Genomic DNA, 27,662 nt, shown 5'->3' with positions numbered 1-27,662 from the left:
AATTGAGAGATACTGACTCATCCTTGTCATGATGTTTTACTGTTGTTGGCTCTTTTATTTCTTATTTTCCCCCCTTTCGCTTTAGTGTCTTACCTTGCGTGGTGCCTTGTCTCTGCTGGGCCTCATGGAGTCGTGACCTTCATTGTCTTTTTCTAGGATACTGCTTAAAATTGTTTGGAGTGCTGGTTTGGTGCTGATGAAGTTTCTCAGATGTTCTTTGTCATGAAAGTATCTAATTTCCCCATCGGTTTTGAAAGATAATTTTGCCAGATACAACTGTCTACGTTGGAAGTTATTTTCTTTTAGGGCTTGAAATGCTTCACTCCAGGCTCTCCTTGATTTGAGGGTTTGTACTGAGAAATCTTCTGTGATTCTGATGGGCTTTCATTTGTAGGAGATTTGTTTCTTTTCTCTAACTGCCTATAGAATTTTGTTCTTCTGTTGGGTTTCCGGAATCTTGACTATTATATGTCTAGGTGTAGATTATTTTTGGTCACCGCTAGCTGGAGTTCTATATGCCTCACTTATCTATATGTCCAATTCTCTACCTCTGTCTGGGAAGCTTTCTGCTATTACTTCTGTGAACAGTTTTTTTATGTCAATTGTATTTTCTCCTGTTTTTTGTGGACTCCTAAGTGTCTTATGTTATTCTTCTTTGCATCATCTAGCAGCTGTTGGATTGATTTCTCATGGTCCCTTACTATCTTCAAGAAATCTCCGTTTTCATGGTCCTTAACCGCAATCCTGTCGTCTATATCTCATATTCTGTCTTCAGATTCTCTTAGTTTGCTCTGCATGCTTTCAATGGAGTTTTTAATCTCCTGAATATCTGTTTGAATCTGTTTCATGGACTCCATTTCTTTCTTATGTTGGGCGATCATGTTTTCCGTTTCTTTCTTATGCTGGGCATTCATGGCTTCCAGCATGTTTCTGATCTCATCTATTTTCTTATCTGTTTCTGCTCTAGAGCTTCTAATCATGTCTTTCACTCTGCTCACTATGTCTGTATTTATCTGGGAGATTATTTCTGTTTTGAATTTTTCTAGAGCCTCATGCATCTGCTTTGTGACTTGCTGTGGTATCAGTTCAGGGTGTCCAAGTGGTTGCTTATCAGAGTTTTCCACCTCATTTCCCCCAGAATTTCCTTTTTGTGGCGTGGAAGCCTGCGTTTATGCCTTGCTTAAGTATCTTCTCGTTTTTTTTGGTACTGTCCTTGGTTTAATTCCTGGGTTGATATTTCAGAATTGCTTAATGTAGGTATATTTGTTGCTTGTGTTTAACACCTTTGTGGAATGATTGCTATTCAGAGGTGTATTCCAGATGTAGCTTGTATTTGGGTTTTGCGACTCTAATGACTCTGAGGCTATTTTATTTTCCTTATACCAGGAAGGAAAACTAATTAGATCATTCACAACATGTTAGCCCAAATGACATATTCAGCAATACCATAACATCAAGCGCAGCTTAGAAAATGACAATTTGTGGTAGTTATTAATCTAGCACATTTAACTATGTGAGTTAAATTAAAATCGAGGACCAACCCAACCTAAGTTTATAAGGAATAAACTCTTCAATATAGCATCTTTCCCATTTGGGGTGGGGAATTAAAAGGAGTTGGGGAGGGAGGGACAGGGAGAAAGAACAGGTAAGATTAGCAGTGAGGCCAGAAGGCACAGGAAGATCATACAAACTCTAAGAAGTTGTTAAAGGCAAGAGAAAAAGGCAGAATGAAAGAACAAAGATGTGAATAGAATCATCTAACAGCAACAGGGAGGCTAGATACCGAATTTACTTTCCTTTAAACCTAATGGTAAGAGAAGGAAAAAGAGAAGAACGGAACAATAAGGGAGAAATCCGAATTCAGTGCAGAAAGGAACAAAGGGGGAGATGGGGGAGTAATGTGGGACAGTGAGAGAATGAGTGAGAGAGAAAAAGAAAAGATAAAAGAAAGAAAAGAAAGAAGAGTAAAAATTTGAAGAGTAAAAACAATTAAGAATTAAAAATAAGAGAAAAAAGTTGCTTTTTTTTTTTTTTTTTTTTGCAAATAGCAATAAAAATTATGGGCCTCCTTCAGGGTATGTCTCTGCTTTCACAGTACGCAGTGTAGGAATCCGCGTGCATATATGAGTCAATGAGTCTCAGCAAGGCAGCAGCAGACCAAGTTCGGTGGTCTGATGTGCCTTTATTGTAGGGATTCTGTTTACTTTTCCGCTGAGCTTCAGTTTTCATCGAGGAGCCTGAGAAGCCCTCTTTCTGTTACTAACTTCTGCTCTATCTTGTGGCGCTGGGGACCAGGGTCTTTCTAATCTCCTGTGCCTGTGTAGCGTGGGACCATGTAGCAGAAAAGCCAGAAGGCCAGGGGCGTGGCGGGGCTGGGGTGCGGACTGGCCCTTGGAGGCGCTCCCGCGGATAATCGGACTTCACCGTGGCGTGGGCGGGGCCCGGGACGGCCGCGGAGCTTCAAGCTGCTTGTCTCACCTGGCTGGTCGCGCTTGGAGCTGCCATGTTTAAACATAAGGGTTTATCAATATTTTTCTGAAGGTTTTGTTTCTAACATGGAGAATAAGGATCCCTGTGCGTTTCAACCATTCATAGAAGCTGGTTCATGTTACCAAACAAATATAAATTATGATGACTAATTATTAAATATTTAAGGAACTACCCCCAAATTCAAGGATCAACCTTGCAAATACCCCCTGAGCTTCTACAGGGTTCTTCCTACCATTCAACCTTCTTGTCCCCATCCCCTACCACTCTCTTGCCTTTCCTCTTTGCTTTCTTTAGAATTTTATCAGTTTTTACCTTTGCTTGCTGTGCTTCTCTTTATTTACTTATTTATTTTTGTTTGGCTTTTTGAGACAGGGTCTCACTATGTATTCCAGGATGGTCTTGAACTCACTATGTAGCTCAGGCTGGCCTCAAACTCAGGATGATCCTCCTGCCTCAGCCTCCTGAGTGCTGAGATTACAGGCATGTGCCACCATGCCTGGCATTACTTGCTTTGCTTTTTATTGGATTTCTTCTTTTGTGTCTTTTGCTTAAATTTGTAAATTTATGATTCATCCATATGGTTGAATGTAGTTATAGTTCCTTTATTTTCACTGCTCTATACTATTGATTTTTATGTATATACCAACTCATACATACAAATTTTACTCTTTAAAAAAATATGATATTGGGGATTAAACACAAGGTCTGTGTTGAGCTACACCAACAGCACTTTTTTGTTTCAAGTTTTATTTTGTACAGGGTCAAGTCATTATGTTGCCCAAGCTGTACTCAAACTTGTGGTCCTCTTGGCTCAACTACTTTCCAGGGTCCTAGGCTTACAGATGTGTACCATCATACCCTGCTTGAATTTTATTCATAATGAACTCTCAGTTATTTTTAGCAAGGTTCTATTTAACAGGTTACTTTCTAAGAAAAATTATCTAAATCTTCTGGGGATGATATTTTGTTTGAAGGAAAATTACCAGAAAGACCACACTCACTGAAATGTCTTGTAGGAGTGATTTAGCAAAATGGCCAGAGATTTATCAGGATGGCAGGGATGAAGAACCATGAAGGACTGAAGTTTTTACAGCATATGTAACGATCGGGAGTGTCCTGAAGTTTTTCCTAAGGGTCAGGAAGGATGTTCCAGAATTAGTGCCCAGGCTCCTGCGGTGGGATTGGAGGCAGGGATGGGCACTATAGGGGAAGAGTTGGCAATAAAGGATCTCATCACCCGTGTCTTTGGGTAGAGAAGAAGGAAGCTATAAAAAATGTCATCAGTAAGAAGTGACTATGTGTGTACTGATCAAATGGTTTGCTTTGAATCCATCTTTTTAAAATAAAAATGTAGGGCTGGGGATTTAGCTCAGTGGTTCCAGCGCCTACCTTGAAAGCACAAGGTCCCAAGTTCAATCCCTGGTACCAAAAGAAAAAAAAAAAGTAAAATAAAAATGTATTTTGTGGGTGTGAAACAGACGGTGAGAATTTGAATTGGTCCCTCTTATTATAGTATTGAAATTAAGTCTACTTAATTTATAAAGTCATGTTCATGCCCTGATTTTATATACTTGTACCTATCAATAAACATTGTGATACTTTAAAAATAAAATGAAATAAAATGTAATAATTGTATACATTAATGTAGTACAGCATGGTATTTCAACACATGCAAACATTATATTGGATTAAATCAGGTGATTAGCATTTCCATCTCCTTACCCTTTCTTTCTGCTTGGAATCTTTGAGCTCCTCTCTTCTAGTTGTTGATAAAGTTCAAAGGGTTTTGTGAACTATAATCACCCGACTCTGCCGAAAACATTAGAATTCATTCCTTCTGTTATTTCATATCACTTATTTAGCCTCTCCTTTTCTTTGTAACTAAACATCTCTCCTTAGAAATTAATATTTTTCATGTCTTGTCAGGTAAATGAAGGCAGATAAGGGACTATAATAACTGCTGGGATTGGCTTACTAATTCCTTTTAAAGTAAACAAAGGCCTCTTTTTAGAACTTCTTTCTATACTATTTTTCATGGCCTGCCAATTGAAGAGGGCAGGTAAGTACCTATTATATCTGCTGAGATTGGCTTACTAAGAACCTTTTAAGTAAATAAATGGCTTTCCTTGGAATTTCCGAAATATTCTCACAAACCAGCATAAATTAGGAAGTCCAAGATATCCAGACTTGAGTTTCTTCAGAACCTATTAATGGCTCTTCAGCCAGACATGTAACTAAAGCAAAAACAGATTTTCAGTTGGAATTAAGAGGTCAGCCAGAATCATAGAGAACTGAAAGCAATGAAGAGCATATGGCAGCTCCCCAGTGGACCTCTGAGCCCTCCTGTGGTTGTCTCCCCATTTCCAGGGTGCATACTCAGCAACATCAAGATCTCATGTTAGTTCTCTGACCTGTAGAATTAGTGCTGTTATAGTAGGAAAGTCCAAACAAAAGCCATCAGAGCTGCTCTTATGCATGAAAGAGGTAAGGAGAGAGCAAGAGGACATTCCTGCTGTGTTTGTAGCGGTTAACGCAAACATCAAGGACTTGAAAGATGTAAGGATAGTGATCCCTACCATATCTCCAGTTCACTTACCTGGTTGGCATATGTAGGGAACAATTAGATCTTGGAGAATGACAGTGGCATCTTCTAAGTTTCCCCAGATGGTGATTCCAATTGCATATGTGTACCAGGTATGGGTTCGTGGCTTGAGAAAATTACACAGCGGGCACATGATACACAGCTATTCATTTGGAGTGCGTGCGTGTGTGTGTGTGTGTGTGTGTGTGTGTTTCTTGGTACTCATTAGCAAAGGCTACCAGAAGAACTTTTCTCTCCCTTGACAGGGCGAGAAATATATCTCCACTGTCCTGCCTCAAAGTATGCCATTTCTCCAACTCTATTTCAAGTTTAGTCCACATAGACCTTGGTCATTTTTCCTTTCCAGAAGACACCAAGCTGGTCTTTTACACTGATGATATTATGCTCTTTAGACCTGGTGAACGAGAGGTGGTCACCACTGTAGATGACCTGGTAAAGGTGTTCCTGTTTTCTACTGTGAGAAGTAAATCCTACCCAAAATTCAGGGACTTTTCAGCGCAGTGTAGTTTCCAGGGTTCCAGTAGTTACAGCACGTATACATTGCTTCTAAGGTGAGGGACAAGTTCTTATGTCTGGCCTCTGCTTCCACCAATGGGGGGTGGTGATGGGGGACAACAGAATGCTGGGTAAGCAACTTTGGATATTGGAGGTCATGATTTGTGTATAAAAATACAACTGGATTTATACAATGATTTTGTGTCCTAAAACGTTATTGAATTTATTCTATTAGGTTTTGTTTGGCAGCCTGGGCTACATAATGAGTTCAAAGCCAGCCTAAATTCTGTCTCAGAAAAATTAGGAAACCAAAGCAAGTAGGATCTATTGGGAGGATTTAGGTCACTAGGTTTGTGCCCTTGAATGGGATTGTGGGGATGCTGCCCTCTTGATCTCTTTCCCTCTCAAACTTCCTCCTTGGTGACCTGAAGTGAGCAGCTGTGTTCCGCCATGTCTCACCACTATGATTTGCTGCCACAGACCCAAGGCAAAATAGTCCTTATTCACAGAGTGAATCCTCTAAACTGTGAACCAAAAATAGACCTTTCCTATTATTTTTAGCTTGATTATCTCAGGCAATTTTCACAGCAATGGACAGCTGACTAACATATTGGGTAAATAGAGCAGAGGAACACACTGAAGGGAGGCACATGTTGCCTCTGATATCCAAAGGTGCTTACTTGATATTACATCTTTTCTTTGATGGGAAGAAGAGCCAGATATAAGAACTTATTTTTTGTTTTGAAGCAATAGCTCAACATGCCCCATCTACTGGGCTCCTAGAAATTTCACCAAGGTGAGAAGCCCCTGAATATTTGTGGGTTTTATTTATTACCCTCTGAAACATAAACACATTAGCAAGTCACTTAAAGTAGTGATCACCTTCTCCTCTCCAGGTTTAAGGAACATAATATCATCAGTGTAAAAGACCAGCTCAGTGTCTTGTGGAAGGGAATAACCGAGGTCTATGTGGACAAAACTTTAAAAAGGGTTGGGGAATAGACATACTCCAAGGTAGGATGGTGAAAGTATGTTTTCAGCCACATCAGCAGAAAGCAGAGTGCTTCTTGTGGCCTTTGTAACAAGTACCAAGGAAACACACACACACACACACACACACACACATCAAATCAGATCAATAGCTATATACGATGTACTAGGTGTATGAAATTGCTCAAGCTATGAAATCACATATAGTACAGCAGCCTAAAGTGGAAACACCATCTCCCGAAACAAGGACAGTCCACTCTCATTCTCCTAGATCTCATTGTCCTTTACTCAGGCCAGCCAGGTGAGTGAATTGGCAATTGGATGGAAATGTGAATCTTTCCTGTCCTTGATGTCTGCCTTAATCTCTGGAAACCCTCCAGGGGTGCACTAGACCTCTACATTTTTACAGGTGGAAGCAGCTCTCTTGACTTTCATCAGGACTCTAGCCTTCATTTTCCAGGTCAGAGAGGGAACTGTGATTCTGCTGGTGCTGAGCGTGCACACTGAAACCAGTAGAAAATCAGAGGAAGTGTTCGGGAGTTCACTGTGAAGTTGCCACATGCTCTTCAGTACTCTGAGGTCCCTGTGATACCAGCTAAATCTTGAAACCCAATAGAAAATCTGATTTTGTTCTATTGGCTCCTTGGTTGTAGAGGCACAAATAAATTTTGAAGAAACTGGGATCCTGGATATTTGGAATTCCTGGTTAATGCTTGTTTCTGAGAATATGTCAGATAGAAGTTCCAAGGAAAAAACCATTTGTTTACTTCAAAGTACTTAGTAAACCAATATCAGCATATATGATAAGTATTTATTGACCAGCCCTTGGTTAATTGACAGGGTGTTAAAAATAGAAAGAAAAACCTTAGAAAAGAACTTTAATTTACAAAAGGAGAGGGGATAATTAGATAATACCAAATTACACAGAAGAGCCAAGTTCTGTGCAATTCATCAGAGTAGCAGGATTACAGTTCTCAAGGGCCCATGATATAATTTATGAACAAGTAGAAGAGAGGATTTCAAAGGCTCCAAACATACAAAAGGACAGAATATACAAATGCTAATCACCTGATTTTATTAGAGTGTGCTGCATGAACATGCTGAAATCCTGCACTGTACTCCATTAATGTGTACAATCACCACATTTTGATAAAATCCATGGATGGAAGGCAACCATTTGATCAAAGCACGCATTGTCACTTCTCACTGATGACAGTTTCCATAGCCCCCTTCTCCTCTACCCAAAGACATGGGGTGATGAGAGCCTCCTTTGCCACCCCTGCCCAGCCAGTGCCCATTACTGCTTCCGGTCCAAGTGCAGGAGGCTGGGTCTTGGTGTCAGAAGATCCTCCCTGAGTCCCACCCTCTCCCTGGGGTGTTCCCTTGAGACAACTTCAAGACAACTGCATTCATCAGAGATAGGAGAGTTGTTAGTTTTTGGAAGCATTTTGTTGCCTTGTTTTCTTGTGTTGAGAGAGAGAAAGAGAGCGAGAATGTGTGTGTGTCTTTATTTGTTTAGGGTTGAATATCAATTATAGTAGAAAGACTTTTTTTTTGTAGTATAGTGATCTCTTTAGGTAGTGTCTGCTTTCCAGCGAAGTGATCTTGGCTTTGTTTGCTTCTTGGCTTATCTACCTCTTGGACCTGTCCAGGTTAACAGGATCAGACCTGGTCACTGTAATGCAAGAGAATTCCTACCAGTTATAATAATGCCCACAGAGCCCACCACGCATCAGTCACCTTAGAAGTTGTTTCAACAATTTCACCCTTTTATAAATACTCCCTACAGACTAGTATTCTGATAATAAACACTGGGATGTGGAGGGCAACCGGTAAGGAAAAAGGAAGAGGAAAAGGAAAGGGATAAGGCAGTAGGAAGACAGAACAAGAAAGAAATATTGATAGGTTTAATCAGACAGGAGATCAGACTGTGTTGAAATTATACCTCTACTTGGCACCATCATGCCAGGTGTTTGGCAGTATATCACTAGATTCCTTCAAAAGCATACCCTGCTCTCCTCTCACTTTCTACCCACGGTTGTAATCAATAAATATTGGGTGTGCTTGGGGGCCTTTGTCTTTGTTGCCCAGAGCAGCACTAATGACCCCCAAGATACAGATTTTCCTCTAAGTCTTGTTTCTTGTCTTTATTTTTATTAGTTTTGTGTTCTAGTGACTCACAGGAGACCAGGACCCACTGTAGGGGGTCTCTGGTAATGTCCCCTTTCCCCTTCCCTATACGGAAGATAAGGGGATAGTAAAGAGAGGAAGAGAAAAGTAAAAAGGGAAAAAATGGCCCAAAAATGATGAAAAGAGAAGAAAAAAGAGCATAAAGTCAAAGTGCCGTTTATATTGCAGCCTAGTTCAGTTGAAGGTCTGCAAGCTGCCTCTCCACCCCATGAATGGCTTAATGGGCTTCTTGTGAGCACAGAGGCTTCTTGAAGTGGGTGGGTCTCTGTTCCTGCCTTCCAGCTTCAAGCAGTGGGTTGGATGTGGCTAACTAGGTCTCTGTCTCTGTCCCAAGATCCAACTATCCCAGTGAATGTGGGGTGGGTAGAGTGCAGTGGCCCAGCATGTGGTTCTTGGTCACCTTGTATCAGAGCTCTGTTGTTCTCCACTCTTTTCCCTGCAGGACAAATTTGCAGTTGACTCTTTTTCTCTTCCACTAGATTTCTGCCTAGTGTATGAGATGCTTTCTGACCTGAATATCACTCTGTCTCCTTCCGCCAATAGTCATTTTACAGTCACCATCCCCAGATTGTCATTCTCTAACTTGTGAAATTATCAATACACCACAGTCTTTGTCAGGAGATATTGGGGGCTCTCCTGCGGGCACACGTTGTCAGGCATGGACACCATCCATGATGGCTGATAAGAAGAGCACACTTGGAGTATGGGGAGGAAATTGTTGGGGAATTCTTGCTGAGTAGGTCTAGCCTCTACTTTGCAAGAGTCCTGCTGTTCCCAGAAGCTACTCACTCGTGGAGCCCCTGGGCTGCAGTTTCCTCAGCTCTCAGATTTAGGTTCCTAACCAGTCCTGCCTGTCCTAGATGCTGCTCACTTGTGCAGTTCCCAGGCTGAAGTCTCTCAGTGCTCAGATTTTGGTCCCTAATCTGAGTAGCGCACTTCTTTTCAAATTCCCAAAGGACTGCCTATGTCCATCATACACTGTTTAAATTTCTCTGCAGCCCTGGTTTTTGCCTATCTCACTTTCTGTGCTCCTCTTCCTGGTAGGAGGGTAGAGTGTCTGGAGCCCATTCTATCACCCAGGCCGCAGCAGAAATGCCAGCTTCCTCCCTCAGAGAGCCCAATCTTCTCCCTGATGGCAGTTATGCTGCACCTGGGGTGTAAGTGGTGCCTCAATCCAAGAGCCACGCTACTTCCCTTTCTGAGCCCCGCTCATACTGGATTTCAGTCCAGTGAGTTTCTCCTTCTGTTCACCTTCCCGTAGTTCATTTTCTCTAAAGCCCCTGCCTCAGTGTATTTGCTTTCCTCTGGTGTACGATTCTGACTCTCCCTTCTTTACCAACTCCACTTAGGCAGCCATCTCCTGCCTCCAGTTATTTATTTATCTATCTATCTATCTATCTATCTATCTATCTATCTATTTATCTATTTATTTATTTATTTATAGTTAGGGTTTCCCAGAGTTGCCCAGGCTGCCTTGAACACTGGATCCTCCTGCATCGGTCTCCCAGAGTGCTGGGATTACAGACATCCACCACCTCAACCAGTGCCACCTCAGCTTAGTCACTTTCTCCTCACTGACACACAATACCTGATATGCACAGGTATTAAAGCAGGAGAGGTTTGTTGTGGCTCAGCTTCAGCAGTCTCAGTCCACACAATCCTTGGGTGGTTCCAAGGGAAAAACAGTATGCTTGAAGGACCTGGTGGAGGAAAGCTGCTCACATCATGGTGTTTGGGAAGCAGGGAGTGAAGGTAGGAGCTGGAGAGGGAGATGCACTCTTCCGGGTCACAGCTCCAGTGATCACCTCTAACAAGGCCCCAGCTCCTCACAGCAAGTCAGCTATGAACTCATCAGTGGACTGCTGAGAACAGCGCTCCCGTGACCAGTCATCTCCTCAATCCCCGAGGCTCTACCAGATTGCCCCATTTTCAATAAGTGCAAATGGGCCGAGCACAAAAATATTTTTCAAATTGGATCAAAAAATAAATAAGCCCAACTATGTGGTATGGTATATACTCGCAACACACCAAACTCATGGGAATTATAAATTTTTTTAAAAGATAGAAAGTGATACACAGGCAAAAGAAAATAAAAAGAAACCACTATCCTAGGCCTGCCATGACACACAGATGTAGGGCAGAAGATTGAGAATTAATTGGTGTCTTTGTTACTTTTCTCTTGTTGCTGAGAGGAAATACCCCACACCCAAAGTTCGAGATGAGAAGGTTTATTTTTCTTAAAGTTTGTAGAGGTTTCAGTCCATAATTGGCTGCCCCCAGGCAGGGTGGCATGGCAGAGGGACATTGCAGAGGAGAAAGAGTTCATGGCACCCACACAATAGCAAAAGCAACAAGGGAAATTAACAATGTTTTTCTGCCCCTTTTATCTTATTCAGACTACTCACACCCTTAATCCTAGTGCCATTGAGCCTAACTCAGCATCCTGAATCAGTTCCACTATCACACACTCTTTTTTTAAAAAATTGAAATCCTTTTATTGGTACATTTTAGGTATACAACACATTTACATTTCTCACTGGGAACTTGTACCTTTACGTGATGCATCTAGGTTCTTATTTTTTCCCCATTCCTAGCCCTCCCTTCACCCCTTCCACCCTTCCCTGTTTACAAAGACTTTGTTTCCATTTTTTCCATTTCTCATCATTTTTCCTTTCCCTTCTTCCCTTTCCCCTGCCCCTCCCACTATCCCTACCCTTTTGGACCTTTTCTTCCTATTTTGCATTATCGATTATTCATTCTAACCATTGGTACATTTTAGGTATACAATATAATGACATTCATCACTGGAAATTTGCACCTTTACATAATCTCTCTTGGTTCTTATTTTTTACTCTTGCCCAGCCCTCCCTTCAACCCCTCCATTCCTCCCTATTTACAAAGATTTTTTTTTCCATTTTTCCATTTTCTCGTATTAATTCCATTCCCTTCTTTCCTTTCCCTTACCCCTCCTACTTCCCCTTCCCTTTTGCCCCTTTTCTGCCTATTTCACATTAGCTATTATACATTTTAGTCTTTATTTACACTTTCAGTTCCTCACACTAGAGAAACTATTCGGTATTTATACATGTGTCAGTATCACACATTCTTTTTTTTTTGGTACTGGAGATCAAACTCAAGACCTTGTGCTTGCGAGGCAGGCGGCGCAACCACTGAGCTAAATCCCCAGCCCAGTATCACACACTCTTGATCAAGCCTCCTCTGCAAAAGCCTAGAGGACATGAGGCCTTGGAGGGACATCTAGAAACAAAACATAACAGTTGCATTATTTTGAAGCAATTTTTCTTTTCCTGGTCACTAATTGCAATCTTATCTTCTATATCTGAAATTCTGTCCTCACATTGGCTCATTCTGCTGTGTAGACTTTCAATGGAGTTTTTCATGTCCTGGAAATCTATTTGCATCTGTTTTATGGATTCCATTTGTTTCTTATGTTGGGATTCCATCATGTTCCTCAGCTCCTCTCTAGATTTATTAATCATGTCTTGCACTAGGGGCACAATTTCTCCTGTTATCTGAGAAATTATTTCTGATTTCATTTTTTTCCAGATCCCCTTTTGTTGACAGTTCAGTGGGTCCGGGTGGTTGAGTATCAGAGTGTTCCATCTCATTTCCCTTTGGAGTTGCTGTAGGTGATCTGGAAGTCTGGTTCTGAGACTTATTTACGTGTTTTCTCATTTCGACTGGGGCGGGGGGCTGTTAGCGCCCACACGGATTACCTCCTCTGAGCGGGGTGAGGTGGGCCAGGGGCCGGGAGCAGCAGTAGGGATGGTGACCCAAAAGCCCTTTCCTGTGGGCTGGGAGCAGCGGGAGGGATGGTGGCCTGGAAGCCCCTTCCTCTGGGCCAGGAGCAGCGGGACAGAAGGTGGTGCAAAAGCCCTTTCCTGTGGGCTGGGACCAGCGGGAGGGATGGTGACCGGGAAGCCCCTTCCTCTGGACCAGGAGCAGTGGGACGATGGCTCAGAAGCCCTTACCTCTGGGCCGGGAACAGCGGGACTCAGTACCTTGGTCTGGTGGTCTGGTGTTCTCTGCGTCTTTGTAGTGTGGAACCAGGAGGCTGCCTGTCTGCAGCGGGGTGATTCGGTGTCTTCCGCGCGCAACTCAGGACCTCGGTAGGGCGTGGGCAGACCGGCCTGTCTGCAGCGGGGTGATTAGGCGTCTTCCATGCTACTCAGGACCTCGGTAGGGCGTGCATCACAGTTGCATTATTAAAAAAAAAAAACAAAACTTCTAGGAATCCTTGATGCCTGCCCCCAAGAACCAGGGCTGGGATTAGCCTTGGACAGGTCCACATGCAACTGGAATGCAGCATCCTTGAAGTACTGGGTTTCCCCTAGCCTTAGAGCGTTGAGAGAAAATGCCATTAACAGCCTGAGGAGATGATTTTTGGAGGGTCCTGCGCTCACTCCATTCACTAGAATGTGCAGGTTGCAGAAAGAGGATTCATAATAAATGAGGGGTCAGGATGGACAGGCCTGAAGGGGTATGAGGATGGTGAAGAGTATTAATGGGCCTCTGGTCCATCGGTGAATTAGAAGCTGATGAAATTAGCACTCTTGAGGTGTTCTCCAGGGATGTCTGGTCTATGCTGGAGAGAGTATCCAAGGCAGTCACATCACAAGAATGGAAGGGAAGTCTGTATCGTGTTGAGACACCCCTGGCCTCCAGAGGAAAAGAAGCCAAAGTCACCTTTGTCCCAAAGCGGCTTGTCCCAGAGGGTCTTCTCTCCTGACCTGCCAATTCAGGCTGTGCTAATGAGAAGACTAGGTGGACCATGTGGCTGGCCACGACCAGCAGGTGGTGTTAGTGACCTGGTTTGCCTTGTAGATGGCTAGGGATCCTTGAAGGTGCTGGAAGGGGGGCTCTAGGGCAATTTACAGAGAGATTCCTGAGGTCTCCTCTCTCTATTCCATCAACTTAGGCCCTGTTGACTTGAGAAATAAAGAGGAAGACCAGCTCCACTGGCCAGCAGAGAGTAAGGGAATGGTTTCCTCATGGACCAAGGTGGCCCATATGTTCTGGGAGGAAACTCCTGTGGTGCCAGGACTGCCTGGACAGGTCTTGAACTCCTTTCCCCTGGACCTCCCAGGACCTAGAAACAAGGATTCCATGTTGTGGAAATGGTCAGAAAAAGTGATGGGTGGTACAGAAGGCCAATAGTTCCAGTTCTTGAAGTCCCCCCACAATGCTTGAGGATCCCAAATAATCCATGGCCCTTAGATGGAGCCTTGTGCAGATCCGCATCTATTAATCTAGGTCCGTGGACTCTCTAGGCCCAATAAACAGGATAAGGGGGCAGATAGACAACTCTAGATCACCAAAAGTTCTTAACAGCTGCCAAACTTTATCTCCTCCCAGTGGTTCCTTTTGGACACTGCCAGGTGTTTTGTGTTGGTCTTTTGTTTGTTTGTTTTGTTTTATTTACCATTTTGGCATCAAACTTTTAAAAAGTATCGTTAGTTTTATTGGTACATTTTAGGTATACAATATAGTGACATTCATCATTGGGAATTTGCACCTTTACATATTCTATCTTGGTACTTATTTTTTTTTTCCCATTCCCCTGCTCTCCCTTCAACCTCTCCATCCCCCCCTATTTACAAAGACTTTGTCTCCAGTTGTTTCATTTTCTCGTATTAATTCCATTCCTTTCTTTTTTTCCCCCCAACCCTTCCCCCTTTCTCTTCCCCTTTATGCCTTTTCTTACCATTTCACATTATCTATTTTACTTTTTAGTCCTTATTTACACGTTCAGTTTCTCACACCTGAGAAGCTATTTGGTATTTACACATATATGTCCTATTTATTTCACTTAAGAGTATCGCCTCAATGTGCATCCATTTAGCTATAAATGTCTCTAATTTCTTGTTCTTTATGACTGAGTAAGTACTCCATTTTATAGAAAAACCATATTTTCTTTATCCAGTCTCCAGTTGATGGGCATTTCGGCTGTTTCCAAGTTTTAGCTCTCACAAACTATGTTGCTATGAACATGGGTGTACATATATCGCCGTGGTGTGCTTCTTTTAATTCTTTGGGGAAGATACCCAGCAGGGAAATAACTGGGTCAAATGAGACTTCCAATCCTAGTTCTTTGAGGTATCTCCATACTGATTTCCCTAGTGGTTGCACCAGTCTACATTCCCACCAGCAGTGGAGCAGGGTTCCTATTTTCCCACAGCCCTAACAGCATTTGTCATTGGTTGATTTCATGATAGCAGCCATTCTTTCTGGGGTGAGGTGGAATCTCAGTGTTTTTTTCATTTGCATCTCTTGAATGACCAGTGATGGTGAACATTTTTTCATATGTTTATTTGCTATTTCTTTTTTTTCCCTTAAATTCTTTTGTTGGTACCTTTTAGGTATACAACACAATTACATTTCTTCTTGTGACTATCTAACTCATTCAGGACCCCCATTCTGCATTACTATACTGTTTGTTTCATTTTGTTTGTTTCTTTGTGTGGTACCGGGAATGGAACCCAGAGGCACTCAACCACTGAACTACATCCCCTGCCTCTTTTTTATTTTGAGACAGAGTTTTCTTAAGTTGCCCAGGTGGAACTTGAACTTTCAATCTTCCTAGCCTAGGCTTCTAAAATGCTGTAATTACAGGTGTGCACCACTAAACCCAGCTCTGGTTTTGTTTTCATTAAGTGAAAGAATGCAGACTCAGGAAGAGAAGTATCACATATTCTCCCTACTATGTGAAATCTAAAAATATTACACGAAAATACGAAGGAGACTCTTATTAGATAAGGGGAAGGGGATAAAGAAGATGGGGCGAGAGTGTAAGAGGGGTAATGGGGGAATGGATTGATCTAAACATATTATCCAATATTTCTCGTATTAGTAGACTCATAAAATATATTTTAAATCAATAAACATGAAATCTTTAGTCATCTCTTTTTAACTGAACACAATAGAAAATGTCCTTCAACATTAAAATGCATAAATATGCGAATCACTGTGAATAAATTATTGTACAATAATTGAAGAAAAATTTGGAAATTGTAGAAAAAAGTGAAAATGGCTATGGATGACAGCTTACCTATGAAATCTAATAAAACAGAGCTAAACTGTAAGTATACAGATTTGCATGAAAGTATGAATTTAAAATAATTAAACTATTATGTCATCTCTGCACAGTTCTGAAAAATTTTCACTTGAAACCTATTCAATTTAAACAGGAGACATGATCAGATACATTGAGATATACAGAAAATATGCAATATCATTAGGAGTAAATGTATAGAAGATCACTAATAGTTACTAAAAACCAAAATGAGAGTTATGATACATTCATTACAAAAAAACTAAAAAGTCATAAGGTTACTAGTTATCTCCACCTCATATAAAATTTCAAGTACATTTTAATGAGGTATACACCTGACGTTTTCATGGAGCTGAAATTATTTCTATAATTGACTTTGGAGGCAACAGGGACAAGGACAGGTCAATCTTGAGAACAAGATGGGAAACCACCTCCCAGGGCACACGATATATTCCAAAGCCATAGTGGTCCAGACAGTGAGGTATTGGTGAAGAAAAGATGGACCAAAGTGGAGCCACACATAGAGACAACAGGAGTGTGACCGGGACATTGCAAAGAATGAACAGTGGGTACAGAAGTCAGCGAATACTGCTGGCATCATTGATATCTAAAAGAAATAAAACCAAGGTTCTAGTTCTGTTAGCAACTTTTTGTGATCTCGAGCTGTCTGGTGCAGTTGTCTTATTTGCTGGGTCTGGAGAGTCCATGGACCTAGGTAATAGATGGGGATCCACACAAGGCTCCACCTACAGGTTATGGGTTCTTTGGGGTCCTCAAGGATTGTGGCAGGATTTCAACAACCATAACTATTGACCTCCCTTTGTACCAGACATCCTTGTTTCCAGGGCCTGGAAGGACCAGGAGAAAGGGGTCCAAGACCTGTCCAGGCCAGTGCTGGCACCACAGCAGTTTCTTCCCAGCATGTATTCGAATGTTTGGTCCATGGGGGAACCACTCCCTCCTACCGGCTGCCAACGGAGCTGGTCTTCCTTTTTATTTCTCAAGCCAAGAGAGGTTAAAGTTGATGGAATACAGAGAAGAAACCTCAGGGACCTCTCTGTAGATTGCCCAAGAACCTTCCTGGAGCCTTCTTTCCACCACCCTCAGGGAAACCCAGCCATCCATAAGGGAAAACAGGTCACCACCACCACCTGCTGGGTGTGGTGAACCACATGGGTCCACCTAGTCTTCTCCCAGCAGCACAGGCTATATTGGTCAAGATAAGAGGTCTTCTGGGACAAAGCCTCTTTCCCATTGGAGGCCAGGGGCGTGTCGACACTATCCAGACTTCCCCTCCATTCTTGTGACGTGCTTGCCTTGGATACAAAGTTCCAGGCAGCCTGGGCAACTCAGTATGAGGGGGACACTGGCAGCCCCTTTCCAGTTTGAAAACTAGGGTGGAACTTAGGTGAGGCACCGAAATCTGAGCACTGACAGATGTAAGCCTGGAAACTGTACAAATGAGCAGCATGTGGGACTGGCAGGGCTGGATAGGAACCCATATCTGGGAGCTGGGAAAACTGCAGGCCAGGGGCTGCATGAGTGAGCAGTATCTGGGAGCAGCAGGACCCTGGGGAAAGAAGAGGCCAGACGCACCCAGAAATAGTTACTCAACTATTGGAAAACAAGAGCCAGATCCTGCTACGTTTGTAAAGTTTTAATGACCAAATGCATCCAAGAGGATGTGGCATCGTTGTCAGTGGGCTCTGGGAAGGCCATGATCATCCAGAGAGAGAAACCTCCTTTCACAATGGGGAGTCTGCTCACTACCCTTGCTTTATATCCACTGATTTCAGGAAGACATCTCTCCACACCTGTATCATCTCCACAGAGCTCAGTGGCAATCGATAGGCAAAGCTGTAACAATATTTGCCATTTACTGAAACCTACAAAGGGAAAATGGGTGAGAAATGTGAAACGAAGCCATAAAAGGGTTCACTCCTGCCTACTTCTCCCCTCCTGTGTCTACTTACATTCAGAAAACTCCTAACCACACCTCAGAACTCAATGGCCATGCCTCTGTGGGCAGGCTACCTTTTTTGACTCTTTCAGACAGTTACTCTTTTCTGTTTCCTTTCTTTCTCCATGCAGAAGTTCTACCACTCCATGTCACTCAGACTCTATTTTTACCCTAGCAGATGCCAATGGCCTGTGATTATGTCGTGAGTCTCGAATCCTTGTGTCTTGCTCGGAACCAGCCAGATACACATTGACCGAACGCGTAAGTTTCTGTCCCACAGAGCCGGACTACTGTTACTGCTGATGCCCCAGTTTCTTTTTGAGTACTCAGATTTGGACCCGTGGGAGGAAAGAATGGATCCTGAATGTTCTCAAAGAGATAGATGAGCACAGATGATTCAAACACTATGCTGTTATCATGAACAGCTAATTAGCACACAAAAAGATTTCCCGCCTTAACCTTCATAAAACGCCAGTGATGTTTCCTCCTGCTATGAGGTCACAAAATTGTGCATTTTGGGGGAGTGGTGGTTTTTGGAGACAGTGTTTCACTACATAGTTCAGGCTGGCCTTATGTCACAATGTAGCCCAGGCTGGCCTGGAACTTGTGGCAATCCTCCTGCCTCAGCCTCTTGAGTGCTGGGACCACAGGTGGGGGCCACTATGCCCAGCAAATCTGTGCATAAATATTTTACTGCTGAGGCTATGCTCTATGGATTTTTTAGGTGTTAATTTGTCAAATTAAAGCACGCACATTTCTCTGAAATAGTCCTCCAAAAAATGAAGACGATTGTGATGATGACAATGATGAGCTAATAGAAATATGATTAGTAGAAGAGCACAGTACAAGCAATAACCTAAATGTCCATCCATCCAGGGGCACGTTGAACCAGCTTTGGTAATTTGTATGGAAGATTGAGCGGTCATTAAACAATGAGGAAATGGATGGAATAGTTTCCAAAAGACATATGCTTTTAAAAAATGTATTGGAATATTAATTGATATATAACAATGTTGCATATTTGGGGGAACCATGTGATATTTCAACACATGCATACAATTTGTCATGATTAGACCATTAAAACATGGGCGTCACACAGATATTTATCATTTCTAGGTGTTAGGAGCATTCAAACTTTGCTCTAGTAGCGATTTTCAGATAGGAAGTTCATCGGCACCAGCCATAGTTATCTTACTGTGCTAGAAATCATCGATAGTCATTCTGCTGATCCAACTGTACCCTGTGGCCACTACCCATCCTCTGTCCACCCTCCTCTTCCCTTGCATCATTCCTAGGCTCTGGTAACCACTATTTACCTCTGTATTTGTTCATAAGATATATTCTTTGCCTACAAATACCAACTTTAGACGAAGAATGTGAACTTTATGAGCTGCAAACTTGTACAAACAATTTTAAAAAGGAAGGAGGTCAAGGTATGGGGGAAGGTAGAAAGGAAGGAAGGGAAAGGGAATGAGAAAAGGCATTAAGATGTGCTACGTACATGGACCAACTTCCCACAAGCCATGTAAATACTATGTCCTCTACATATGTACTGAGGGGCGAAAATAAGAAAAAAATTTAAAACAAACTCTATTTCTCAACGTGAGTTGTGCAGAGAAATGGATACAAGCGTTTTCTCAGAAAGCAAAGATGACAGTATACACACACAAACACAGACACACAAAGCTGCTGGAAGTGTAGATTATCTCAGGACAGAGAACAAGGAAGCAAGTAACAGCTATTAGGATGAGAAGGACTGAGGTTTAGGAGTGAGAGGAAGACTAGATTTTTGAGATTACTATAATCTTATTCAAATACCTTTTTAAACAGTGTACCTGCCTAAAAATTTCAATAAGGAGAGACATAGAACTGACTTGCCTGCTGCACAACTGCAAGGTCCCAAGTTCAATCCCTGGTAGGAAAAGAAAGAAAGAAAGGAAGGAAGGAAGGAAGGAAGGAAGGAAGGAAGGAAGGAAGGAAGAAAGAGGAGTTTCTGCAGGTCAGGGTGAATTGACAGTGTGAGCTGACTTCATACCCTGGTCTGATTTGGAGGAGACCCAAGGATGCAGCACAAGCAGATCTTCTCTGGGGTGAAAATCTGGGGCAGGAGAAGTTACAGAAGATGGATTCAAAAGGACTCTCCAGCCAGGAAGAGTTGAGTCCTCTGAGAGACTATGAAGCCCGCCTGGGCGTTCACCCTGGGAGACTCACCTGGTACTCATTTTCCAGTGCCGAGATGACCACTTCAAATGGCGTGTCTTCTTCAAAGGGCACATTGAAGGATTTATCCTCAGGTCCCCAGCCTTCATTCTGTAGACTGTTCATTATCACACATTTTCCAAAGCACACTTGGAAGGAGAAGGCGATGTTAGACTTCGCACTAGTGCCAGTGTGGAAATCCACCTGCATGCGTGGCTCCATCCTGAAGAGCAAAGCACACAACATGTTCATTATGTCCCTTCTTTCTTGTGACATGCACACTTAGAGCACAAATCCCTTCCCACATTGTCCTCATGATCTCTCCTGGGTGATAGGGAAGCCTTCTTCCTGTAGGGCTTGGTGGTGAGGTGCTGTGTCTTTATCCTGACACTAAAACTGAGCAGCAGTTGAGCCTGGCCTATGGATTGTGGATCCCCTGAGAAGTCTGTGTCCCTTGACACAGAACCACAGCCCCAACATGAATGGTCTCCTACCCAGAAATCAAGATCTGACCATAGCCCAGGAAATACCCCTGGTACTGAGGACATCTCCAGACCTGCTCCTAGGATGTGGCTCCAGCATGCTGATTACACATGTCAGGATAACTCTGACATGATGGGATCCCCTGAGTTGTGATAGCCTCACACCTCACCCACCCGCCTGCACACATGGTGCAGAACTCACCGGAAAGCATTGTTAGCTTTGCCTTGGATGGTCACTGTAGAACCCACAGGCAAGGACACATTGTGTGAGTTTGGGATCTGTTGGGGGATTGAGAGTGGAAGAGAGGTGTCAGGCCAGGGATGTGTGATCCTCCAAGCGAGGTTGGAGGCCAACAGATTAGAGGCAACAGGTTAGGGGCCAAAGGTCAAACTCCAGGGTCCTCCTTCTTTTGACCCCAGCACAGTTGGGGCCCCGTCTCCTTGATGAGGCTGAAGAGTTGCAGAAGAGTCAGGCTATCTGGGTTCACATCTTGATTTTGTAGTGATGTTGTAGATCCATTTCTTGAATGTGATCAGTTTCTCCAATACAAGAAGGATTTTTCAGAAATTCCTGGTTTGTAGAGTATTCTCAGGACCAGAAGACTGGAAAAGACCTCAAACCTTAATCCTAATTACTGACATGGAGAACGGTTTTACAAGGCTTACTTATTGGAAGGGAAAGGCCCCTTCTAGAACACCACTGCACAATAACTTTGTGACATCTGAAGTTGTTACCATGAGACCCGGGATGTTGCTCTGTGACAGAGCTCATGCTTAATATCTGCAAGGCCCTGGGTTCCATCCCTAGCAGGACACACACACACACACACACACACACACACTCACACACACACACACACGCACAGAATCCATCTCTATTGCAACTGAGTAACACACACTCCTGAACTCCTGTTAAGTGTGCTATGCACCATTAATCTGTGACCTGTCCAGTAGTACCCCTGTACACACTCACAGCCACAGTCCTGAAGAACAACTGTATAGCCTTTCTTCTACACTCATTCTCATAGTCACACATCCTGGTTAGCTGACCTCCTCCCAAGGATGCTGCATCATCTAAGTGGAGCTCACAGCTATATCAGCTTGACAATCCAGTGCTGATACAGGATTACCTTGGCCCTGCAGGAGCATGCCATCTCTATAAGGATCTCTCCCATCACATCCCCAGGGTCTCTCTGTTCCACACAAGCACCTCTGCCAGCAAAACATGTGCCATGGAAAGGCTCACATGTGCATCTCATAAAGGCTCACATCTTCCCCTTCTTTCATTTGAATGGGACCACTGGTCCTGGTACCACTTTAACCTACCGGCAATTTCGACATTGTTGTCTTCCTCTGCGTGGCTGTGACAAGTGGGGTCTTCTGTGAAACTCTCCTGGAGTCGCAGTATATAAATGGTCCCCAGAAGCCCTGCCCACTGGCTTTGCTCCTCTTTGCAAGCCACTCCCAGGAAGGTTTCCCAACAAGGTCAGGGTGGTTGGACTTCAGATGCAATCTCTTTTGTATTCATTAATTGTATTGCTACAATTTAGGAAAAAAAAATGCTGACAATACTTATTGAGAATTGGTACATTGACGTGATACACCTTGGTTCTTATTTTTTCCCCCTTGCCCTGCTCTCTGTTCAATCCCACCACCCCTCCCTATGTACAAAGACTTTGTTTGCATTTTTTCCTTTTCCCATAGGGTAGGGAAAAGGAAAGAAGGTAAAGGAATAAATACCATTTCTTAAGCATGCCTCTATTGTTTGCCTGGGTTGCTGATGGAAGAGAAATTTTAGATTCTGAGGAGAAAGGAGTGGGCAAGGAATCGGACTACAGGGGTGATGCAGTGAGGGGGTGAGCAGGTCTCACACCAAGCCCCATGCCACTGGCAGAGCCTTTGACCCACCAGGCAGATTTCAGCCATAAAGTGTACATTGTTTTCTTTTTGGGACCGGGAATCAAATTGGGACCTTGCGCTGGTGAGGCAGGCAGTGGAACCACCGAGCTAAATTTCCTGCCCCAAGTGTTCATTTTTTCACTGGTCCAATGTTCCAGGCGAGGTGGTATGGGAGTTAAGGCCCTTGGCCCTACAAGGAAATTTTTGTGGTAGAATATAGAAATTGACCCTCAGCAGGATCCACAGTAAAAATAGAGAACGACTTTGTAGCATGTCAGACCCACACTAAGCCCCCTGGCTTTGCTAACCTCAGTGGTCCCAGATGGTTTGCTCACACTGCTCTCTCCCGTGGCCTGGCTCTGACACACACTCCACTTCCTATCCCACAGTCCGTGTGCACACACATCTCAGGCACCCTGCCCAGCTTCTGATTTCTGGAGAAAGGTGTGTTCTGTGACTCATAGTCCTTCATTTGAGTGCTCCTTGTTTCCAGGCCTATCTGAGGATTAGTGCCTGTACAGGTGTGAGGACCTCAGGTAGCAAAGGCAAAGTGAATAATAACTTATAACAATGATACTTGAGTAAGATTTTATTCAGCCACAGGAGGCTGCTTAATGAATTACAGCACTCTGATTAAGAACTCACTTCCTTGAAGTGAAGACTATAGAATGATGTTGAAATATAATGGCAAGTTTAAAATATTTTTCTTTATTACATTGAGCATTGGGAGGATGCATGCTTAGCACCTGTGAGATCCTGGGTCCAATCCCCAGCGTGCACACAACAATCAATAAATATACATTTAAAAGTTATTGTTTAGTAGCATTATTTTGCCTCTGAAATGACATAAAAAATAATATCAACATGTTTCTATTTGGCAAAGAAGTTGTAATTTTAAAATATCCTGAACTATAGGACGTTTACAAATAAGAATTTATCAATACATGTCTAAAGGTTTTCTTTGTGACATGGAGATAACCAGGTGATAGAGGCCAAGCTCTCTCCCTCCCTTCTTTCTTTACTTTCTATCACTGTGCTTGACTGTGAATTTAAAAACACATTTATAGAAAAATTGGCTGACCTTACCAGCAAATGTACACTCTTGTGACTAATTATTGAAGGAACTCTCGTGGAGCGGCTCCAAGTTCAAGGAGCGACCCTGCTCACACCCTTAACTCCTCCAGGTTCCTCCACCACCACTCAACCTTCTTGCCATCATGAGCTACCAGACCCCTGCTTCTCTGCTTTGCTTCCCTTACCTTTTAACACTCATTTGACTTTTGCTCGAGTGTGTCTCTTACTGGGGATCTGCTTTTGTATGATGGGTCTGCTCACATTTGTAAAGTTATGATTCACCCTGTGCAGTTGTAGTTCCATCATTTTCTCTACTCTGTATTATTGAGTTTTATGTGTACAGCACCTGATACGTACCAATTGAACTGTCTTATCATGGAAATGGGGATCAACCCGAAGGCCTTTGCACTCAGGTACACACACAGCCCTTTTTGATGTTTTACATTGTACAAGGCCAAGTCTCCACATTTCCAAAGCTGGGCTCAAATACATGACCCTCTTCCATCAGCCACTTCCTAGAGTGCTAGGACCACAGGTTTGTGCAGCTCCATGTCCAGCTGCAATTTTATTCTTGTTGAACCTCCTGTCATTTCTGTCTAGGTGCTTTCTGAACTCATTGCTTTCTGAATAAGCCCGTCGAAGTCTTCTGGTAGTAGATGTTTCTTTCAGGGAAAGTTGCCAGAAAGACCATGGAATCATTGCAATGTAAAGCAAAAGTCTCCCTTTTTGCCTGTTGAGTGGGGATGAGAGGGCACAACGGCTGAAGAGGCTTATTAGCTTGGCAAGATGAGTCCAGCCTGGGATTTCTTTCTTTTTAAAATTTTAATATATATATTTATTGGTACATTTTAGGTATAAAAATACATTTACATTTATCATTGGGTGTTTGTACCGGAGCATGATTCATCTTAGTTTTTATTTTTTCTCCAATTACATGTTCACCCTTCACCCCCCCACCCTTCCCTATCTACACAGAGTTTGATTCCATTTTTTTTTCCTCATAATTTTTTTCTTTCCCTTCTTCCCTTTCCCCTTTCCCTTCCACCATCCCCAAGTGCTTGGACTTTTTCTTATTTCAAATTATCAATTATTCATTTTAATCATTTTCATCCTTATTTACACTTTCAATGTCTCACACTAGAGAAAGTATTCAGTATTTACACATGTGTGTCCTATTTATTTCACTTAAGAGTATGGCCTCAATGTGCATCCATTTAGCTATAAATGTCTCTAGTTTCTCATTCTTTATGGCTGAGTAGTACTCCATTTTATAAAAAAAAAACATCTTCTTTATCCAGTTTCCAGTCAATGGACACTTGGGCTGTTTCCAAGCTTTAGCAATTACAAATTGTGCCGATATAAACATAGGTGCACATATATAGCTATGGTATGATTCTTTTAATTCTTTGGGGAAGATTCCCAGTGGGGGAATAGCTGGGTCAAATGGGACCTGAAGTCCTAGTTCTTTGAGGTATCGCCATACTGATTTCCACAGTGGTTGAACCAATCTACGTTCCCACCAACAATGGAGAAGTGTTCCTTTCTCTCCACACCCCCGCCAGGATTTGTTATTGGTTGATTTCTTGATAGCAGCCATTCTTTGTGGGGTGAGGTGGAATCTCAGGGTTGTTTTCATCTGCATCTCTCGAATGGCCAGTGATGTTGAACATTTTTTCCTATATTTACTTGCTGATGAGTGACTACATACCATGTACCAGGTGTGCGAATTTGCTCAAGCCATGAAATCATATATGGTACAGCAGCCTCAACTGGAAACACCATCTCCTGAAACAAGGATGGTCCACTCTCATTCTCCTAGATCTCATTGTCTTGTTACTCAGGCCAGCCAGGTGAGTGAATGGGCACTTGGATGGGAATCACTCCCCCTGAATCTTTCCCGTCCTTCATGTCTGCCCTAATCTCTGCAAACCCTCCAGGGGTGAACTAGTGCTTGCCCTTTACCATTTAAAAGGGTGGAAGCAGCTCTGCAGACCTAAATCAAGACTTTCCAGAGAAAATAGCCTTAATTTTCCACATCAGAAAGGCAATGTGTGAGTGTGCTGGTGCTGAGCATGCACATTGGAAACCAATAGAAAACCAGGGGAAGGATTCAGGAGTACACAGTGAAGCTGCCACATGCTCTTCAGTACTCTGAGCTCCCTGTGATCCTAGCTAAACCCTGATCCCAACAGAACATCTGTTTTTGTTCTATTTACACCTTCACTGTATCGCCACGAATAAATTTAGAAGAAACTGCAAGTCAGGATATTCTGTACTTCCTAGTTCATACTGGTATATGGGAATATTTCAGATAGAAGTTCCAAGGAAAGACATTTGTTTACTTAGAAATGACTCAGTAAGCCAATATCAGCAGAGAAAATAGGAGTTTTTGTACCTGCCCCAGTGTAATTCACAGGGCATGAAAAACATCTCAGAAAGAAGTTTTGAGGAAAGACCTTTGTTTAGTTTACAAAGGCTGGAGGGAGTGTTAGTGAAAAGGTATGACATTAGGAGGGACAAGTCCTGTTGCATCTCAGGAGCCTGGGATGATTGCACTTCACAAGGACCCATGATGTGCCATACGAACTACCTGAAGAGAGGTCCTCAAAGCCTTCTAACATAAAGAGAGGATAGGAGATGGAAATGCGAACCACCCGAGTTTATCAGAGCGTGCTATGTGTGTGTGTTGAAATCCCAGGCTGGACTCATCTTGCCAAACTAATAAGCCTCTTCAGCCATTGTGTCCTCTCATCCCCACTCAACACGCAAAAAGGGAAACCTTTGCTTTACATTTCAATGAATCCGTGGTCTTTCTGGCAATTTTCCCTGAAAGAAACATCTATTACCAGAAGACTTCAACAAGCTTATTCAGAAAGCATTGAGTTTAGAAAGCACCTAGACAGAAACGACAGGAGGTTCAACAAGAATAAAATTGGAGCTGGATGTGGAGCTGCACAAACATGTGGTCCTGGCACTCTGGGAAGTGGCTGATGGAAGAGGCTCATGTGTTTGAGCCCAGCTTTGACAATGCGGAGACTTGGCCCTGTACAAGGTAAAATATCAAAAAGGGCTGTGGGTGTTGCTCAGTGCAAAGGCCTTGGGGTCAATCCCCATTTCCATCACAAGAAAGTACAGTGGGTATGTATCTGTTGGTGTATACATAAAACTCAGTAATACAGAGCAGAGAAAATGATGAAAGTACAACTGCACAGGACACTATAGGTCAATCATAACTTTACAAATGTGAGCAGACCCATCATACAAAAGCAGATCCCCAGTAAGAGACACACTCGAGCAAAAGTCAAATGAGTGTTAAAAGGTAAGGGAAGCAAAGCAGAGAAGCAGGGGTCTGGTAGCTCATGATGGCAAGAAGGTTGAGTGGTGGTGGAGGAACCTGGAGGAGTTAAGGGTGTGAGCAGGGTCGCTCCTTGAACTTGGAGCCGCTCCACGAGAGTTCCTTCAATAATTAGTCACAAGAGTGTACATTTGCTGGTAAGGTCAGCCAATTTTTCTATAAATGTGTTTTTAAATTCACAGTCAAGCACAGTGATAGAAAGTAAAGAAAGAAGGGAGGGAGAGAGCTTGGCCTCTATCACCTGGTTATCTCCATGTCACAAAGAAAACCTTTAGAAATGTATTGATAAATTCTTATTTGTAAACGTCCTATAGTTCAGGATATTTTAAAATTACAACTTCTTTGCCAAATAGAAACATGTTGATATTATTTTTTATGTCATTTCAGAGGCAAAATAATGCTACTAAACAATAACTTTTAAATGTATATTTATTGATTGTTGTGTGCACGCTGGGGATTGGACCCAGGATCTCACAGGTGCTAAGCATGCATCCTCCCAATGCTCAATGTAATAAAGAAAAATATTTTAAACTTGCCATTATATTTCAACATCATTCTATAGTCTTCACTTCAAGGAAGTGAGTTCTTAATCAGAGTGCTGTAATTCATTAAGCAGCCTCCTGTGGCTGAATAAAATCTTACTCAAGTATCATTGTTATAAGTTATTATTCACTTTGCCTTTGCTACCTGAGGTCCTCACACCTGTACAGGCACTAATCCTCAGATAGGCCTGGAAACAAGGAGCACTCAAATGAAGGACTATGAGTCACAGAACACACCTTTCTCCAGAAATCAGAAGCTGGGCAGGGTGCCTGAGATGTGTGTGCACACGGACTGTGGGATAGGAAGTGGAG

General features: G+C 42.8%; 1 protein-coding gene across 2 annotated transcripts; it reads right to left on the bottom strand.

The window, feature by feature from the left end:
• Positions 1 to 8,066: 8,066 nt before the first annotated feature.
• LOC147828599 (galectin-10-like) lies at positions 8,067 to 21,956 on the bottom strand. Of its 2 annotated transcripts, none has more exons than XM_087209261.1 (4): positions 21,807 to 21,956; positions 20,683 to 20,759; positions 20,011 to 20,221; positions 8,067 to 8,252 (listed from the first exon to the last, which is right to left on the bottom strand). In XM_087209261.1, exons 1-4 carry the CDS (start codon positions 21,819 to 21,821, stop codon positions 8,250 to 8,252), a joined length of 306 nt encoding a protein of 101 aa, XP_087065387.1. In that variant the 5' UTR covers positions 21,822 to 21,956; the 3' UTR covers positions 8,067 to 8,249. The 2 variants fall into 2 exon arrangements, with proteins under 2 accessions (XP_087065387.1, XP_087065386.1); XM_087209260.1 differs by lacking the exon at positions 8,067 to 8,252 and adding an exon at positions 17,482 to 17,725 and having other exon boundaries at positions 21,807 to 21,925.
• Between the last annotated feature and the right edge of the window lie 5,706 nt (positions 21,957 to 27,662).

The sequence above is a fragment of the Heterocephalus glaber genome, unplaced genomic scaffold (assembly GCF_053883595.1).
Source record: "Heterocephalus glaber isolate CG9 unplaced genomic scaffold, H.glaber_assembly_v1.0 deba00001002, whole genome shotgun sequence".
NCBI classification, from domain to species: domain Eukaryota; kingdom Metazoa; phylum Chordata; class Mammalia; order Rodentia; family Bathyergidae; genus Heterocephalus; species Heterocephalus glaber.
Note: the sequence above shows the minus strand (reverse complement) of the source record. Positions and strands in the feature narration are given on the sequence as shown.